Source organism: Drosophila mauritiana, chromosome 2L (assembly GCF_004382145.1).
Source record: "Drosophila mauritiana strain mau12 chromosome 2L, ASM438214v1, whole genome shotgun sequence".
Taxonomy (NCBI): domain Eukaryota; kingdom Metazoa; phylum Arthropoda; class Insecta; order Diptera; family Drosophilidae; genus Drosophila; species Drosophila mauritiana.
The window spans coordinates 19,422,694-19,443,418 of NC_046667.1; the positions used below are offsets into that span (position 1 = coordinate 19,422,694).

At 43.6% G+C, this 20,725-nt stretch overlaps 1 protein-coding gene across 9 annotated transcripts in view; it reads left to right on the forward strand.

Annotated features, from left to right (window-relative positions):
* Positions 1-20,725, forward strand: part of LOC117147746 (protein sickie) — a 154,552-nt gene that overhangs the window by 112,655 nt on the left and 21,172 nt on the right. For 4 of the 9 annotated variants that reach the window (XM_033314790.1, XM_033314754.1, XM_033314781.1 and 1 more), the window contains 5 exons: positions 9,136-9,695; positions 9,760-9,904; positions 9,962-10,264; positions 12,406-12,779; positions 13,032-13,183. In XM_033314790.1, coding sequence (XP_033170681.1) covers positions 9,136-9,695; positions 9,760-9,904; positions 9,962-10,264; positions 12,406-12,779; positions 13,032-13,183 — 1,534 coding nt within the window. Of the gene's footprint in view, positions 1-9,135; positions 9,696-9,759; positions 9,905-9,961; positions 10,265-10,372; positions 10,400-12,405; positions 12,780-13,031; positions 13,184-18,904; positions 19,139-20,725 lie in introns of those variants that run through there. The other 5 variants (XM_033314771.1, XM_033314763.1, XM_033314799.1 and 2 more) reach the window with 3 other exon arrangements.

Here is a 20,725-nt window from a genome sequence, read left to right on the forward strand (position 1 = left end):
GACTTATGATTTTAGGACTCAAGAAAATATATAAAATATGCAATTGAACAATCAAAATTATAGTTTTATACCCTTGCAAAAATCAATTCCTTTTCGGTAACTCGAGGTGGCTATACAACGAAATTAAATATTTGTATTGAAAAGAACATAAATGTATAGCTTGTTGATTTGCATTTACTATCTGACATTATGCAAAACGCAATTCAACAAATTGCTCGCAAATCTATTGCAACATTTGTCAAGCTTGGCGAATCGAAAACCAGTTGCAGTTTTCCGTATGCCAGAAAACCAAAAAGATACAACTGCAGGCGCCCTGGCTCAAAAGCCAACTTTTTTCATTCGAACTCCCCCACGGCATGTGCTAAACAATTAAAAGCAACTCAAAGCGTGCGGCAAGCAATCGTAAGCCTTTAAGCCATAACTGACCTTTCCACATGCCCCAATCAAACCAGTTGGTGTGTGTGTACGTTATCTGTCTGTTTGTATACATAAATATGTACATTCTGGCCAACAGCAGCAGCTGAGACTTGGATTTGGACTTAATTGGTTTCCAATAACTTTGCCACGGCTCCAAGCTATTATTCTCAGCTATGATTTTGGCCAGCATCGTGCATTTTTAATTATCATCTTGGAAAAGACTAGTAGGCGATTGTAATAAATTGATTGTCTAGAAAAGCAGAGAGATAATAATCCCGAAGAACTCGAATGTTAATTCAAAGCAATGTGTTTTTATTATTTATATTTTGACAATCTTAATCTTTTGTTTTGGTATCCACTGGTCTTAATTTATCAATTTAAATTGGACAGACTTGACATTCCGTATGCTTTTTATTATTTTTCCAATGAAAATCAATGATTAACTGACTGATTGGAATCCTCAACAAAATCGCTGATTTCCATTCCACAAGATTAATGAGCTGCGGCAAAATAATGAAAGGCCATAAAATGTTCTGTGCGTGCACATGGTGCTTGGATATCGCTGTCAATTAATGAATTTCCATCGTCAACTTGCCAGCCAATCAAGTTTCGCTTTTCATTCACCAAACCAAACACTTGTGAACATTTCGCAGTTTTTTTTCGGTTTTTGGCGGATTGCAATAGCATAACCAGCCCGCCCTTGGCTCAATTACTTCTGGCGTTTAAGCCGGGCTGCCAAACGCCCAAACAGTGCGAAACGAGTTTCGGTTGTTGGCATCAGAAAAAGAGCGAACTTAGTTTCGAACTCGGCTTTTCTCTTAACTTTGGCCCAACAGCTGTAGCTGGCTCTCCCCACCGAAGTGTGGCTAAAAGACATTTGTTGCTTTGGCAGACAGTTGAGTTGGCCGAGAGTGGGTGGAGGAACTCTGCGAGAGAACCACCACCACACCACGACCACCCACTTGGCAGTCGCAAGATTCCCTCACTCTGCTCCTGGACATGATTCACATCATATGGCAGGACTCAGGACTTGGCCGAAAGAGAGCTAAAGTGCGGAACTCTAGAAAAACAGGAGAACTCAAGACCGCTTTTTATATGCACGTACTGGGGAACCATAAACCCGAATGACTGTCGTCCTAAGAGAAAGGAATATGACAGTTTTATTGCTGTTTTGGTAGCAGTAAATACCTTTTAATCTTAGGAAACAGTTTTTAAATTTACCGAAAAATCCTTTTGTTGAAAATATATAAATGTTCTTTAATTACAAAGAGTTTATTGTTTGAACCCGCTTGATTATTATTAATGCAGTGCGCCAAATCAGCAAATTCTTTATCTTCGCAGTAAGACAGCCCATAAATTTCAATTGCAAGCTGGCAGCTCGAGAGCCATGCTACAAACTTTGCCAGAACTTCCATTTCGGCAAACTTTCCTACCCACTGCCACATCCGATCCGCTTCCCCCGTTTTTGCTGTTTTGGTAAATTATCATGCTCCGAGCTGCTTAACTATTTAACAAGTGCGTGGCCAGCAGAGCACGGACCAAAAAAATACGCCCAAAGCCAAAAATGCCAAGCTCCAGAGTTGCAAACAGACAGGTATGGCCATACAGAATTGGCGTGGAGTTCGGGTGGGCAGGTGTCTTGAATTCGACTGGCGTTGCATGTCACAAAACCTTTTACTTTCAACACAAGCCCCGCCAGAGTTCTCTTTTTCCGCAGCGGCTCTCTTCTGGTCTCTCTTAAATGGCTTTTCGAATTTCCCTGCCTTTCGAACTTGGGGTTTCCACGGCACAACGGAAGAGCAACCCCAGAAACGCATTTGAACACTCGGTCTTTGCGGTTGGCACATGAAAATGCTGCGGCAGAAGCGGATGAAAACAGCGCGTTCATAAAAACATTTCAAATTCAGTAAAAATGTAGAATGTTGTAAAGTAAATAGAGCTAATAAATACGTTGTGTGTAGTTTTAAAGTGACTTGTGATGTAATAGATTAGGAGGCTTCCCCTTCCCTACGAGCTCTTTAATAAATTCGCTCTTTAATAAATTCAAACGAAATATTTTCCTCGCAATAAATATATATTCAAATGATAAGTGAAGTGCGGCTTATTTTCGAGTGCTGGGAAAACATAACGAATTCCCATGAGTTACGCGAACTTGCATACTTTTCAGCGTGTGGATAACAATGTTCGTGGAGTGAAAACTTTTCCAATATTTGCCGACATCAGATAAAGGTAAATTTGTTTAATTAACATGTTCCAATCTGGATCCCACCTTCGCCAGCAAATGGAGTAGCAGCGGGTGTCAATGACTGCCCCGGGGCATTAAACCCTCGGACCGACTCTGACTTCCATTCGAGGTCCTGCCTTTGTTTACTCGCTCCTGGTGTGTTTGCCCTGGTGTTTGTCCTTCTGTTCTGCTGGCCAAGTTGTATGCAAAGAAGGTCACAAAAAGGGCTCCCCGTCAAAGGTAAAGGTAAACAAACATGGAAGCCAGAGCTCGCTCGCATTTTCCCACATGTCACCCTAATCAATTTACTCGCTCTGTCTATCAGCTGTCCATCAATTTCGACAATTACTTCAAATAGCAGACCTTCTTCTATGTATGTTCGTTTATTCCAACTAGTCAGGGGCCATAAATCTTAAAAGGGCACCCACTGGGGAGCAACTTTTCCAAAAAAGACTACACCTATAGCAACAGCAACAGCAACAGGCAGTGTGTACACTTCGAAGGACCTGCTTTTTTCACCTCTCTAACCACTCGAGGGGCTTTGCTTAATAGTTTCTGTGCTCGGGCTTAGCTGGAATTTACAATGAGATAGGCGGCTTTCGAGGCACGCCTGACTGGGGTCTGAAGAACCCCCAGCAACCGCAGAGGGTTAAGCGGGCTAAGCTCATCCAGGCGCCATGTGGTTTTCATACCGATTCAGTTGAAAAACTAAACAGTTTTGGGTGTAAGAATTATATTGTAGATACTTCTACAAGCGTGTTCATTTGAATTAGTTTTTTTTGTGTGCATTCCCAATTATTTATGAAACACTTGTTGATTAAATTACTTTAAATTAAAGCCTCATGCAAAAAAAACAGATGTTTATATAAATATGTGCTCTTTTATTGTGGAAAAACCTTAAATAATCAGAGTTATTTAATTCGAATCTATTCGTTAAGCCCAACAATCTGATACACTCTCCCCTCTGCGATTCCATGTAAGTGCAATGAACTTCGGCAAACGTTGGGTTCTCGTTTTCCTTTAATTTTGTTTTCCCGGCATTCCAACCCTCCTGCAAGGTGAAATGGCACTTAATTTAATGTTAAATTTATGTAAGACAGTCGGAGGCTAATAAAAACGCCTCAAACGTCGGCCTGGCATATATAAAACTTTTATGTCGGCCAGCGCAGAAAGAGATTCACACTACTGCGGCAAGGGAAAGCGAACGGAGGAAGGAACGGAGGAAGTCCCGGGAACAGGACGAGGCAGGACAGGATAGCCCGAACGGGGCCATAAACGGGTTGGCCTAAAAACGGCAGAAGTTTGCCGCAGTGGAAACTGTCAAGTGGCGAACCAAAAACAATACCGCAACGCAAACCCACTTTGCATGATTTAGGGCCATAGGGAAAATCGCAATATACCTTGCGATATACCACTTATCCTGCTGCTGCTTATCCTGGCTCACACATACTTCTGGCCAGTCAGATATGCGAGCGGCCGGGAGGTGTGTCCTTTGTATGGAAAATCGATGGCACAATGTGATTAGCAACCCAAAATTACTCGGCGTGGAGGGGGGCGATCGAAGAGGGCTTGTCTTTTGCGTGTCCTCTTCCTGAAGGACCCTGAAGTAGACTGACAAGCGACGTAAACAAACTAACTAACTTAGCAAATGAGTTTATTAATGAGCAAACTAAGTAGTTCTGCAAGGTGGAAATGGAAAATGGAAACGGAAGGGGAAAGTAGGTGGAAAGTCCAGTAAGTTCTATAATTAAAACACGCTTGAAAGGCTAGCCTTTAGTTTGAACTAAAACTGGGAACTTAATACAGCGGCAGATGTCCTGTCATTAAACCTCGACGTCTGTCCAAAATTACTCCATGTCTGGTACCTTATTTAAGTTTCATCTATCTTCTTCCCCTACTCAATTGCTAAAGTCAACTTGCCTGGTTTCTGTATCTCTCATATCCGGTTTTTATCCTGCCCTCCACCCGATTTGGTCAGTCTGTTCTTTGTCGGTAATTTGCAGCTTTCTTAATTAAAATGTGCAACCAAAAACCCAGCTCCCTAATTTTTCAGACTGTGCTATTCTCAGCCATCGGACCAAGCTGAGGTATTGTGCTTTTGTTTCGCATATTAACAAAGTTTTGTGCTTAATTTAATCTGCACTCGTTTGACGCTTTCGTTCGAGGACTCTTCTGAACTTCAAAGTAACTGGCCAAGAATTTTTGTTTCGCAAAACTTGCCGAAAAAGTTTCGCCTTTGAGTGAACCGCTACACAATGTTTTAATCCACAGGCAGGCCTCTTTTCGTCTTACCAACTGGACCCATTTTCATGGCTGCCATAATTTATGGCCCACACAGTTGGTCGAGTATCGCAAAAGGCAAACAATTGCTTTGGGGAAATGCTCCCTGTCGGTTGCATAATTGATGTGGGCCTGCTTGTGCGAGTGTACACTTCTTTTTGCTACCCTGTAATCGCGAGTCAGGGAGTTTGCTTCAGTGGCATAATGGGAAACAAAGGAAATTCCTTTAAGTTATCTGTTTGACAATAATTATATCTGTAAATTATATATTCTATTAATTCGTATAAATAGATATTAATCCTAGAGCACAGAAGGCTGGTCTGGTGAAAGGGATCCCTTCATTGCTACTCAGTTGGCAAAGGCGCCTACTAAATCCTCCATTATATCCTTGACACGGTCTCCGCTCTTTGCCATGTTTTCGAGTGTTGCCTGCTTTTAGGCGCCTTTTCGCCTTGTTTGCCGCCACTTGCAAGGCCATCGCGGAATAGAAACCAGGCTGGGAGGAGCTCGGCTGAAGGTTGCGTGCCAACTCATCTCGGATCGAGCGAACCACCCACATTCCGGCCTGCATGTTCGACACTTTTATTAATGCGCTCGTAACGCTCGTAAGGCTGTCAGAATTCCATTCACAGAACGTTATCGTGTCCGGGGAGAGGGAGGGGAAATCCGAAGGATACTGTAGCATTGTTCGCTATTTCCTGGGCTGATAAGTCGGAATACTTTCTCGCCAACGCTTGTTGTCCTGCTGACAGTTGTAATAAATGAAAAGGATTGCTATCCTGCAATGGGACATAGAATTCCACATGGTTATAACAGGAAGTAGATGTTAGGAGGCTAAGCATGCAATGAGCTGAACGAGAGGGATATAATTCTAATGCAGTGATTCCTTACTTCGAAGAAGTACAATAATTAGAACTATGTTAATTCCAAAGCAATCCACTTAAACAGCTTTTTCGCGCCGGAGTCATTACCACTTCGCTTGGCTTTCGCCGAGTCCTGCTCATGACCATCATTAGTCACTTTCGCATGTACGCACGTAGACTGCGCAAACACAAGTGCCTGGGTGAATTGGGGTCACTAATTTTTGTCAAGGACCTGAATTCCACGCCTAATTATCTACGTAAAAGCCCGTGCCAGTTCGGCGAATTTAGGAGCCAACTGTCAATTAAAAGCGGCAATTACGGCAATGTGTTGCCACCTCGCAAAGCAATCCCCCTCTGAAAACATGGCCGCCAGAGGCGTTCTCATTTAAATTGAACACGTGCTTTTGGTCAGGGAATAAATTAGCGAGACTAAATTAAAAACTACACCAATACAACCCCGAATTTAAACGGACCGACACTCTGAAGCGCAATGAGTACCGCTTGTTTATGGCTTTTCACTTTGTCTTTTAGCCCTGGTTGTTGTTTCCGTTGTTGTTGTGCTCCTGCTCCACTCGGATGCCATGCAAATTACATTTTGTGCACGAAATTAGGAAACTCCAGCGGACTAAAATGGCCGAAATGGTGGGAGCCATGGATCCGAACTGGGTAGTTCGGTGCAGACATGCATGGAATTTCATTTTTGCACTCTCGCCTGGGGAGGCATTTATTTTTTGGCAACACGTACTACGTACTACATACATATGTGCCCCATGTGCTCCCAAAAACTAAAGTCCGCGCACTGACATCGATACAAAGAGCACACTGCGGCAGGACGAGGCTCTGAAATGCCAGGATTCCATTTGGGCGACGAGGTCCGTGCCACCCACAAACACAATGGAGGATGAGGCTTTTCTTTTGAACATTAAAGGCTGGCAGGGAAGAATTAGTGCGATTAGCAAGAGTTGGTGTTAGCATCAAGCAAAATAAACTAAAGCGAAGCAAAGTAGATTGAATCAAAATGCAATATTTAATTCGCAGTAATTCCCATCCGTATTGGAATTTATATTTCCTTGGAATTTACACATGTCATCTGCAATTGACGTATATTGCTCAATTGCTGGTAATAAAAAACGTCACAAAAGTCCCCTACATCTGCAAATTGGTTAGACTTTCCTGATCTTTTTCGTATTAAAAGCACAAGCTGCCAAATAAGTATCAAAATTAAACTGTATTTCACTACACAAATAAGATACAGCTTTTAAAAAATATAAAGGTTTTATGAATATTTTAAATCACACAAGACGAACTAATACGTCAAACAGTTCAGTAAGTAAGTGTATAAAAAGTTCGGCTTCAAGCTGCCCTCCTCTTCTTTCCATTTCGAATAAATTTAAGCTGAACAGAGTTTGCAGTGCACATTGAATTCGCATACTTAATCCCACTAAATAAATAAATTCGACGAACACACACACATTGTCCAAAAGAACGATAAATAAACATTGCGTTGTATAGGATATCGCGATATGTTAATAAGTAAAATAACCAAAGCATTTGACTGGAGATGAGTTCAATCAATCAATTGTTGTATGCCAGCGTTTAAGTTAACTTTAATTGAATTTAAGGGCAACGCTCATATTCGCCCGCCCATTTTGACTGATATTCCTATCGATTTTACCCACTTGCCGTTCAGAAGGCAAGTCGGGGGTCATTTGACCAACTACACTGTGATACGGCAATCGCTATTGATTTTTGCCGCCAGCTACGTACCTACGTCCCCCATTTCCAACCCCGCCCCTTTCATGCATATTGAGTGCGCGACAATTTATGAGCTTTATGTGTCACTTCTGATGCCACTTTCACTGGCATTTTCCGCCCACACACACCCCCGCAACCAACATGGGACAGTCACGCATTCTTCGAGGGTATGACGAGCTGAACCCAACCCTCGGATCCAAATGGACGTCTCAGTTTCAGGGAGAATGTTGTTTTTTCCCTCCAGTTGGGACTGAGCTGAGCTAAACTGTAATTGCTTGCTGGGGTGTAGTTGGGTTTTACGACCCAGACAGCTGTTTTCCATCGTCCTTCGGCTGCGCTCCACTTTATGGAGCCCCAAATCATAGCGTACTATTCGGGATTTCAGCACTTTAGTCGCCCGGGAAACCGCTGTGAAACGCAACACCAATTAATTAATTTATTGGCCAGCTTTCCCCTTTGTTGTCCCATCAAATCCATCTAAATTGGTAGTTGGTTTAAATTGTTATAATTTGGTTTGATGCCAGCAGAAGCCGCATGGAATATTTGCTGTGTGATATTTTATCTTTGCAATATTTATTTAGCCATTCCGTTTTGCATTGTGGCAGGATTCTAGGATTATTCTAAAATAGGAAAATAATAGGGGCTGAAATGAATTAAATCAATTTATCTTTATCATTTTAAACAAAACAGGAGAAAAGAGTAAAGGGATTAAATATTTCGTTATACTTTTCGTAATTATTTTAAGAAACTTTATGATGGCTTACTTAAATTCTTTTTAAGTTCCCAAAATTGGAAATTAAATTAATAAAGTTCTAAAAATTTCCGAATTCATGAGAGCACTTCGTGCTCTCGACAGCAGAATGGAATAAATGCTTTTCACATAAATAAACAACATTATTTATTGGATCACGGACACGCCCAATTAGTTTTGATATATGGCAGCCAAGCGGAGATGATACCGCCCCCATGGCGAAACAGCTTGGATTAGACATGCAATTTTCCGGCTGACTCTTGGCCGGGAGGGACGCCCGCTCCCAGCCGGAATATCCTTTGTCATTTTAATTGAAAAATGTAGCCATTCCTTGAGAAGTTCCTTTCCCTGCCCTCCTCTTTCGGAACACCTCTTTCGCTAGCCACTTGCCAATTGTATTTGCGGACTGTCTGTCAGCCCCTCTGGTTAGGGTCTTTTGTTCGCCTTTGTCTCTGTCGGATGGCTTGACTTTCCGTCGTTTGAAAGGCGTTTGTTTGCCCGCTGATTTGGCCATTGTTTGACAATTTAACTCTTGAATATAACTTTGATGTGTACATTATACAAATGTATTTTATAGTACTTAACTAGGTATATACAATCAATTTTGAGCCCTGACTTGCATAAATTAAAGATGAAATTGTTAGCGGAATGGTAATTTGTCATGGGTTCAATGTGGCGATACTTAATGTGCGCATCCTTAACAGCTCTATTGTAAGCTTTTTTCCATAAATGTATGTTCATTCATTCGTTAGGGGGAAGAGAACTCAGTAGCGTTTAACCCTTATATTATCGATTGCTGTTTATTATCATTAATTAAACAATCCGCTTCTTGTTGATCCTTTCAGTATTCGCAACAGTCGCGGCTCCTTGGACAGCATTGGAACCGCCGCGAACGGCAGCTCAGCGGCCAGCCAGGCCAGCTCCAGCGGCGGCTCCACCACCACCCACGCCCACAACAACAACAATAACAACAACAATAACTCGGGAGGCGGCGCTAAAATGGATGGCAGTCCCCACCATCGGCCAGGATCTCGAAATGGGCGCGATAACTGGAGCAAAATGCCGGAACCGCTCAACGGCCAGAAAGTGGAGAAGTCGGACAAGTCGTCGCCATCACGTCGCAGCATGGGCGGCGGTGGGAGTGGCAGTTCCTCCAAGCAGGGATCGCCCTCCTCCTCCTCGCGCACCAAGGGCGTTCCGCCCAGTTTTGGCTACGTAAAGCGGGCCAACGGCAGCATCGCCTCCACCGCCGAGCAGCAGAACATCGCCATGATGATGGCCGCCGGTGGAGCGGCAGCCAATGGTCTGCCCTGCGGACGCACCGCTCATGTATCGGCGGTGCCGCGGACCGCCAGCGGTCGCAAGGTTGCCGGTGGCACCCAAACCCTGCCCAATGACATGAACAGTGAGTATCAGTAATTGAACATGTAAATTGTACGTTATTAAAACTGTATTTGAACCTTTCATAGAGCTGCCTCCGAATACTCAGCATCGCAGCTTTTCCTTGACAGGACCAACAGCCACTCAACTGAGTCAGTCGATTAGGGAGCGACTGGCCACCGGATCACACAGCCTACCAAAGCCGGGCAGCGATTTGCACGTATTTCAGCACAGGTATGCAAATGTATTCAGATAAAAGGAATATAATTACTTACAATTTATCCAATGCAGAATATCCAATCGCGGAGGAACTCGTCACGACGGATCACTGTCCGATACGCAAACTTACGCCGAGGTCAAGCCAGAATATAGCTCATACGCCATGTGGCTCAAGCACAGCAATACGGCTGGCAGTCGGCTGTCCGACGGCGAGTCCGTGGAGCAGCTGCAGATTGGATCCCCGGCGATGACCCGACATGGTCACAAGATGATACACAATCGGTCCGGAGGACCAGGTCAGATGGCGGGTCAAATGTCGGGCAATGAATCGCCCTACGTGCAAAGTCCGCGCATGAATCGCAGCAATAGCATAAGGTTGGTCTTGTTTCAATAGCAGGGTTTTAAGCTCTCCCTTCCTGCATGAATGTATCTGTATCTCAACTTTTCTCTTTTCCCTCTGTAAATCTGGTTACCCTTGAACAGCTACTTGAAAGAAAGGACATATCCAAGGTGACCATAGAGTTTTAGCACACGAAACATTTTTGCATATCATCTGAAAAACATTCATCGCGCCATCATTACGATAAACAATCAGCAATATTTTAACATATTTTAGCCACCCACTTGCATTTTAAATGTTGCATGCATATTATCTAAATAAGTTTATCAAAGCACCAAAACATCAGTTGAGTTGTAGACTTAGATAATGCAACTCCATTGGGTTTTTAATCTTCAGTGGTACTTAGTTTATAATTATTTTGTGTGCTTATATTCAATGTGTTATTGTGGACTGACTTTATCACAACACACACTAATGTCAAGAATGTCCTTATATAAAATATCGACTACCACACAAGCAAACTTTTTTTGCCTGTCAGCTGTATTTTACTTTTTCCTCTGCCTTAAATATGCAAACAACTTTTGGTATTCCTGTTTTATACCATCAGAAAGCCAAGCGAACTTACCTTCGACTGCAGCCTCCATGTCGCCAGGACATATGCTTGTTTTTCCACATGTCGCTCTGCATATTTAAAGGATTCACTTAAAGCCCGAAAACTGTGAAGGGCGACACGCCCAGTTATTTAAAGAGCAAAGTTTTCCGATATTCTGGCGCTTGGGCAGGTTGTCGCCAACAGACAATGTGAAAGCTCGTTGCCAAAACGAGTTGGGAAAACCATTCAAAAAAAACATAAAAACCCCAAAGGGCAAATGGAAAGCGAAAAAACAAAGAGGAGTCTGCTAGCTCGGAGGTGTTGTTGATGGCCAGATTATTATTTGACATGTCAATAGGTTTGTGAACCCCGACTTGGCAAGGGTGCAGATGAACTTCATCGCTTTTTCCTGGCTGCCTCGTCAGCGAGTTTAGGACTGCGGTCGATTCTCGGTGGCCAAGGGCTTAATTGAAATGTGTTGCACTGCGGCAAAAAGTTGAACGATTTTTGAAACACAAATCAGCTCTAAAAGTCGATAATTTCCACTTTGAATTAATTTGGTAGATATTAACACAAGTAGTGTGTTCAACAAATAATGTCACAATCATCAAATTGACTCAAGTATATCAAATATTTACACATTCCCGGATCCTTGCTAGCCCACTTAGATAGCCCCAATCTACTTTTCCAGTTTATATGTGCCTTCGCTTTCAAGGCTTCGACATCAATTATGCAACAGGAAGTGTGGAAAGGATTGTGCCAGGGGAAGTGGAAACCCTCGAAACCAGTTCGGTGGCTTGTTATCAAATTTTACACTACTATTCACACACCCAAGGTTTGTGGCAAATAGCCCCAGAGAAAACCGACAGCTCTCACCACCAAAAGCAAACAACTGAGCCCACCCGCACCGAGGGGCGCCCACTTGACGTATACGTAATATTAGATTTGCATGCGAAATGCCATTAATGTCACAGTTATCAGAGCCAGGCGAGTGGACATGACTGGATGGACCAGCCCCCATCCTTTTCCGGAATCCTTTTCTGTTTGTGGAGCGGTCATTGTGTGAGCTTTTAGAAATCTCTGCATTTTATGACAATTTGTCTAGGGACTTAAACGCAACGATGGCTCCACCCAATAGCCTTATCATTCAGATGCACAGTGGCCGCAACCAATTTGTAACAGAATTAAACGGAAATGGGGCCCTTTTTCAGGGGAGGAGACCGAAGTGTTCATTTCTCATAATGAAATCGGACTCATAAAGTTGACAAACGCGGCGGAAATTTGCATCTGACCACATTTACCCATCACAATAGTGATCTAAATCGAGATGTACGCACAGAGATATGCATGAAAACAGAAGTGGTATTATTTGGTAAATCCTCTGAATATCCTTTTAAATATTAAACATTATGCGCTTTTGTGTTGGGTGTTTCATTTTCTTTATCTTTCCACGAGCTTACGATTGATAAGGATGCTTTATACATATAATCACGCCTTGGTCCATTTCAGTATGCTTTTGATTCATTCACGCACTCATTCAATGTCACATTAGCGCCACACGATACTAATGAGATTCCATTTCAGATCGACGAAATCCGAGAAGATGTATCCCTCGATGATGAGTCGTGCTGGCGAGGTGGAAATCGAGCCCTACTACTGCCTGCCCGTGGGCACCAACGGCGTGCTAACGGCCCAAATGGCAGCTGCCATGGCTGCTCAATCGCAGGCGGCCCAGGGGAATCCCGGCGTGGGCGTTAACGTGGGGGGCGTGGCCTGGAGCCAGCCCACCTCGCCCACCCCCCTCGCCCGCGGCCCATTCAACACGGCGGCAGGTGCATCGGTGCTATCGCCCACCCATGGATCCACATCGGCCGCAGGACTCGTGGGTCCTGGCGGAGGAGCTGGTGGTGGTGCAATGGTCGGGCATCGGCTGACATATCCCAAGAAGAATGACGAAGGTGAGATACACTCAAAAAGATTTCAGAATTGAACTGAATATCTGACTATATATGCTAAAGTCATATAAACAAATCCATTGAATATATAATTATATTCAGGATTAAAAAGGGGAAACGAATCCATTGAATATATAATTATATTCAGGATTAAAAAGCGGAAAAAAGCTACTTTTGCTCAATATTTAATGGGCTTCTTTAAGTGCAGGCTTAAGAGCAGATTAATGCAACTTTGCCGTTCTGTTTCCTTTTCAGTTCACGGCAGTGCCGCCTCCTTGCTGTCCGGAGGCAGTTCCCTATACGGAAACGCGGAGGAGCGACAGGCGCACGAAATCCGGAGGCTGAAGCGCGAGCTGCAGGATGCCCGGGATCAGGTGCTCAGCCTGAGCAGCCAGCTGTCAACCAATGTGAGTACTCCGTTTAAGTTCAGATGAATTGTGAGTGCAGTCGAATCCTTCTGCTCGGCTGAACTTGCTGCCAGAACTTACTGACAGCCTAAGATACTTTTGGTGTCATTCGCTATCACCTGAAACGTTTTGATGAGCCAAAGGCATTTTTCCTTTCCTCCACAAGTTGCGAGCACTGAAATAAGTTATTAGGGATAATAACAAATAGAAGCTTTATTTCAATGTGTTTCAAATTTACCTAGAAGTAAATAAATCAGAATAGACGCTTTGTATTTATTTTCACACATTTTTAAAGCAATTTATTTTGATTAAAACTCGACCTTTCACCACTCTTACTGGCAGGGTCGTATAGTTCTTGCCTTATTTCCTTAACGATACGCTGAATCGAAATGGCCACTTGCCACTGCAACAAAAGTCACCTGAATAAATTACGAAAATAGGGAGAATTCGTGGCCTCCTAATCTGACCCACCGCATCTTTTATGGTTCAGCCTCGTCGTCTGCATTGTGCCCGGCCATTAATTTAAGTGGTTATGCCGTGTACTTTGGGCCACAATTTATTTGGTTTCGCAGCTGTTGCAACATTTTGCGCATTTTCATGGCCTACGCTGAGGCGCGCTGGTGAAAAAATGTGGCAACTGGCTGCTCCACCGCCTTCCCTCCACTTTTCCCTCCAGAATGGCGGGAAAGAAAAAGCTGTGCGCTCTGAAAGATTCATTCGCCTCCCTTATCAAACAGTCAGCTTGCATTCAACTTTTCCGCCAAGTCGGATTCCGTCATATCCCATTTAAGATGCCCGATACACGGGAAACAACTAATGAAAGTTTCCTGTATTTATATAAAATATTTTCACTGCATCGTCTTAGAGCTGCAAACGTTGCTGCTTTTGTTCAACGACTCCATTCGGGTTTCTTCCAGTGTAAGGACTAAACGACTGAGACTGTGACTGTCTATGAAATGGTGTGTGTGCGTGCTGTCAACAGAAGTCACGCAAAAGTCTGATAAACTTCCGCGGCAGACAAAAGTACTTGAAGAGGCGGAGACCAAGTTTTGCCTACTTTTGGGCGACTTTTTTTGATGAACCTCCCTGCATGTGGGGCTGAAATTGATTTCATTTACAAATTTCTTGCCAACAATTTTCATTTGAAAATAAAACAAAGTTTAAATTGCATTCCGTCGGGGAGAGATCAGCCATTGTACACTTTATGCCTGTCTACATTGTAAAATCGCTATAAAGTATTTTATAGCCAGTACCCCAAGCCACCCAGCCACCCACACCTTTCGCCATCAAATTTATCGGGGCCAGACAGGCAGACAACATAAATCTCTTATTTTTCCACACTTTCCACAGCTCCGCCGCTCCAGCAGCTCCAAGTGGGTGGGTATGGGAAAGTCTGGGGCCAAGGTCAAGGCGTACGTGTAAATCGCCAGAAATGGCCTTTACGGATTCGACGACGATTTGATGGACAGAAAGTTGATTGCAACTTTTGCCAATTTTCCCCAACATTTTCCATTCTCGCACTTGGCGGCGGAGCGCAGAACCTTCGGCTGCCCAGCTGCCATAAAAGTGCAAACAATGTGGAAGCAAAGAATAATTGCAATGGAGTTATGCCGGCTGGAATCTCTCCCAGCTGATATGGTCTGATATGCGGTCTGGATCCGAGTCTGGTTGGTTAAGTGGATTAGGTGCTTGGGTGGGGAAAAGTGGAAGGAAAATGGGTCGCCCCAGCATGATTTATCTGCGAGTGGGTTGAGCAGAGGAGTACATTTACCATAATGCGAAAACTTGAGCCAGATTCCCAGCTGGCTGGTCAAACTTTCCACCAATGTGATCACACCTAAGATGCGAAACTGACAGATTGCGATTATTTATACGCCGGTGAAGGAAAACTATATTTTCTGAATTCTATCTGCTAGAAAAGTTCTATATCTTTTAAGCATAATGTGTAATGAATATAGAACCATTTTTTTGAAGTTAGATGAGGAATGAAATGGAGTCCCTTCTGCAAACGTTTCTTTTCCTATTCAATTAGGTTGGCAAATACCAACAAGCTTGTGCGTTAAAAAAGTTCAAAAACGACTTACAGTTTCAAGTGGATCTGGGATTCCTAACTACAGTTTTGCTACTTCTACTTCTTTGGCATTTCAATCCCCCTTGGCTCATCGTCCAATGCGGATTAAAAACTTTTTAATTGCCCATTGACTTTGATGTCGTTTCTTTTGGCTTTCCCTGCCATTGTCTCGGTCTTGGCCAAAGTTGCCTGCGTTAATTAAATTTCTGCCAGGGCCCATAATGGCTAGATGCCGATATGTCGCTCCCGCACTTCCTCAGTACGTCGTCTATCGATCTAGTTGAGCCTCCTCAGTCCACATGCAACGCCAGTCTGTCAGCAGTTTTGCCGCATATTATTTGCCATTGGCTTTTTGTATTACGAGTATTTTTTATTGACAGACGCCCGTTGTGGAGGCTTCGACGTCATGAAATTTCACTTTGCGGTAGTTGGGCTGAAGCTTCCACACATTGGCAGTTGGTTTGGTTTTTCGCATTTGCTCGAGGAAATTGAGATGTGGATGGGGCACTGAAAGTCTGACAATGCAGTTTGTGAACTTTTTGCAATGCTCTCGAGATGTGCGCTTAAATGTGGGTAGTTTCAGGAGCATTGGGAATATTTTTGCAGCTCTGCCCTTTAATTTTGCAAGTTTTACACTTATTCTAAAAGTTGTTATATAAACGCGAACAGTTTGCTTTAGTTTTTGATTCCGTTTTTTGTGCGCACACTTGATATTTCTGTATAAATTCATTTAATTTAACTCCAAGAAGTCACTTTTCCCGGATTCGCTCCACCTTTTCCAACTCCAGTCTGAGCCAATCCCCCACGCGAATATCCCTTTTTTATGGCCCAGCGCACCCTTTCCCCGTTTTGCTTATCAGCCTGAGCTTTAAGGTAGTTTATAATACGCTTTATTCAAACGCTCTCGCATAAAACCCAAACAGCTTATAAAACTTCCAACCTACATCAACTTTAAACAGCTTTCGACTCAGTCGAACTCCATTCAGTTCGTGCCCCCCGCCACACTTTCGGTGTAGGAAAACACCAATTGAGCAATCTTATCATTGACCATAAATACTAAGCCACAACAAAAACATCAACATGAAGCTACGAAACTGGGCAACCGCCACGCAACGCGCCCATTTATCACGCACTCGAAACTGACCCAAGTGACCGGGGGCACAGACATGGGACAGAACGGCCCCATGCATCTCAGTGTAATAACACTAAAAGCGTGATGGAGCCCCCAAACAACCCCCCAAACTATTACCCCTCCCCCACGCCCCTGCGATAAGACAAAGGGAAATAACTATAACAGATTAGACGGATCGCCTGAAGCGCCACAACTCGCGCCAAATCTCGGAACTACTGCCAGATGACTCTATCCGGACCGATTGAGATAAAGATACGGATGGTAGAGACAGGAAAGGTTACTAGAATATAGAATATGGAATATAGAATATAGGATAAGTGCGGGCGAATGTTTTATGTTTGCTGGCCCACAATTTAATTGATTTTATCTTTGAAGAGAGAGCACTTGAAAGTATTAGTAGGAATATGAACTTTTGTTCAGCAGCTTGATTCATATTTGTTTATCTACGTATTCTTTTTCTAAATTTAGTGCAAATAGCATCTCGTTTAATTTACCCCTTAAGTGACCCTTGCTTGCCAACTGAGCAATAGACTAAATTGCTTAATGGGTGTTTTTGATTGTCTCAAGTAAGAAATAAGACATGAAATTCAGGTTCATGCGCATGAGAAGTTCATGCTAGAAACCTACTTTTAAGTGGCTATAATGACTTATTAAACTAATGTATTGCTCTTTTTCTTTCAGGTAAGTAAAACTCACCAGTTGTTGTCTTTCAATTGTATACACTGAGTATGTATGGGTATGTAGATGTTACTATAAAAACAATTCAATGTGGGTTATTTATAAGCTATTTATTTCTATTGTGTCTGCTCTCATTGTAATATGAAAATTCCCTTTAATATCGAAGTTCATGGCATATTTATAATACTCCCATCTAATAAGTAGTATTTTACCACTCGAGCATGAAATCAATTCCACGCCGCTATTACTATTTTCCACAAATAAGCGATTCCGGATATATGCCACTGGGTAGGCCAACAGAAGTTAAACTAATGCCAAGTCGGCGATTTATGCTGAGTGCCGCCAAAAGTCGGCGACAAATGGGAAGGGGAGGAGCTCCAGAGGCAACAACCCGACTTCATCTTGATTGGCGATAATCAATCATTTTTCAGCGACCGCCCACTAGACTCGTTAAGCGCACCACCCGGCGAAGTTTTAGCAGCTCTATTATGCCCCAGTCTCTGGGACTTGGCCTCCATGCGAGACTTCGAAAGCATAAAAGTATGTGCAGACATTTCTTTGGTGGCGCCGCCGAGTCTCGCGCCAAAAATAAACGACATTGGGCGCTGTGCGTCCCCACCGGGTTGTCCTTCACTTTGGCCTTACGACCAGCCACAAAACAGAAAACTCAAATTTGCAATTTTTTCCACTTTGCCAGTCGTCCTGCCATCCTGGCCGCCAAGGAAGCTGCGTCTGTAATTTTTTCGCTCTGCATAGTTGTGCGCACATCGAAATAAGGGGTCGTCGATGGGGCAGACGCCTGCGACACGGTCCGCAAAAACATACGTATCCTTCGGCGGTGGCGCCACACTGGCGCCTGACTCTGGTCGCCGGCAGTCCTGCAGGATACTCTGGATCAGGGCATGCCTGCTGCCCAAATCCCCTGCGTAGCTCGGAAAGTTTGGCTTGTCTCCATGAGCAAATAAGTACTTGTATTAAGAACCATTTATTACTCAAAAAAGTTCATATTATATATAAAGTTGGATTGCCTGAAAAAAGTATAAAATTAGTATCGTTGCTAGGATCGTAAAATTTGTTAGTACTTTCCGTCTAAATCTTTTCCAAACTCAGGTAGTAAAAACGAAATAAAGTTATCAATAATTAACACATGATACATGCAGTAATTAAAACCCTTTTTTGAAATTATTATAGACCCCTTGTGTGTTAATTTATACCTCCTTTTCGTTAGCAATGTCGAGTTCAAAGCCAACGTAATTATAGTAATTCAGTTTTTTCACACGATTGGGTACAGGAATGTAGTTTCCATTCTCAGGATGTGACTTCCGCATCGCGTGTTATTCCATGTCCTGTGAACTGCACGTAGCGCCCCTGAATATCGAAAGACCCTGCCTTCAGAGCATCCACCCCCTCCGCTTTGTTTTCCCTTTGGAGTCTGTTATTTGTTTTGTCGCCGACAAGGCGGCGTCACTTCCCAGCTGCTGCTGCTGCGCAGTCGACGTCGCGGCAGGAGCAGTTGCCAAACGATTTTTTGAGTCGAGTCGAGTCGAGTGTGTCATATTCAGTTCCGCGCTTGAAGTCGATGCACACGCACCAGGAATCGGAGTTACCAGGGTATCGATCTTGGGGCTCGACTGCAGATCGCAATCAGTTCACTCACGTCCTGGTACTTACAGATACTGAGGACTTTGCCAACTGCAAGTTCCTTTTGCTAGACCACAAAACGAAAAACGAATTTAAAATTGAGCGAATCGGTAAAAACGAACGCAAACGAACGCGAACACGAACACGAACGAGCGCAACTGATCTTGCTCAATATCGGCGGGCTCAGTTCCAATCCGACTGCCAGCAGAGCAGCACGTACTGACGGGTGTATCTGAACCCAGTAGCGGAGTATCTGACGGGTGTTTTTTTCGAGCGGGTGTATCTGCAGTGCGTGATCGCTGGCGGCTGTTTGCCCAACTGATTACCGAAGTGTTGCGCGAAGTGAAGTGAAGATTTGTGAGAAATACAACAGAATTACGCGGGCCAATAGGTTCATTGAGCAGAGCTCCAATGCTCCGGCTATAAATAAATGGTAAAACGCCAAAGCCAAATGAGAAACGTGTTTGTGACGTGCAAAAACAAAAAACGCCTTGAAATGAATGGATACGAATTGGTGTTTCAAACCGGTCAGCAAAAGTTCTCCCACTAAAAACTGCTGACACAGAAAGATAACACAGAAGAGTTCACCTACAATTGCTTAAGTTAAGAGGCACGCAGCGAGATAAAAACTGATAAGCAAATAAACAAACATTGCAATACAAATTAACCACGCGGAAGCTGCGCCACAAACTATATACTGTTCATTGCCTGGGTGTCCCATTCCCAGGGTATTATGCACATACATACAGATACAGATGTATCTGATTCCCAGGGAGAGTTGCTGCTATAAAGTTACTCGTCACCAGAGCCACGCGAATAATTGCAAAATCAGCAAAACACTTCAGGGGCACCGGGGGAAAATCCGCCATATCAGCTGCCTCACTCTGACACTTTTCTCCTTTCCCCATTTATTTGTTTTCTTTTCATCCACCAAAATAGCTACAAATTAAACTGGCTCCATGGAGATTTGCATAGGTGCAGGGAGATGTGCAACAATGGCCAAAACGCTTAATGGAGCATGTCGAAATGCGATGGGCGAGTTGCTGAGTTCAGTTCTACACATGCAAGTGATGAAAAGGTTGACTCAGTGGCGTAGAGTGGCAAAGGGGGCTTTTGCCTTAGATGCAACTAGAAGTATAGATACATACATAGTTCCCCGATCTTTAATGGATACGTTCATTTGCATGTTTGTGCCACATGGAAACATACCTTTGCTTATCATCTACTCCATTAGTGCCACCACCAGCTTCAACTGCTTACAAGCAATATCTCTTTATGATCTTTATAGCGGACCGTAAATCACCCCCTAACCACGTCCATGTCCCCTGCAATTGAACCGAACAGTAGCCTACACACAAATTGCACAAACATGTCAAAAAGGGGAACCGAAAATACGGGGTTAATAAAAGACTGTCTGCTGCATTGTGGAGTTTTATAAGGTTTTCTGTTCGTCGCAGTTGTGCAGCTTATAGTTATTCCCACCGAAAGTGGAGTATTTTTTTTTTGGCCAGCGGGTTGCATTTCAAAACGCTGGTGGGAAATGCTTTACGATGTTGCCAAATTTCAGCCACGTAAATAGTCCTTTGTTTTCGCTGATTTCCCGCTAATGACTTCGATTCAACATCTCACAAACGAAAAAAATGTAAACGAATCAGCGCTGACTGTACTGGTTGATGTAAGTTGTGTGGCATCGTTCAGAATGATCCAGGGAAACTCCCTCACGGATCTCCCTCGCATATGGGCTCTCTGTTTTCCGGGCAGCTGTCCCAGTTTTCGGGAGGTGACACCCTCCCTCACGATTTTTCCATTTTCCACATTTCGCGTCGCGTGTGTGCGTGGAAAGCGATCAATTAAAATCGGGGAAAGGAGACAAAGGGAATTATACTCGCACGGTTCCCATCATTCCATTCATCCCTATATCCTGTGAAGTATGTGTAATAAATTCCTATTGGAGGGGAGTTACAAACAGCAAACTCCCCCTCAAGGAAAACAATTTATGAGCCTTGACTTTCCACTTCCC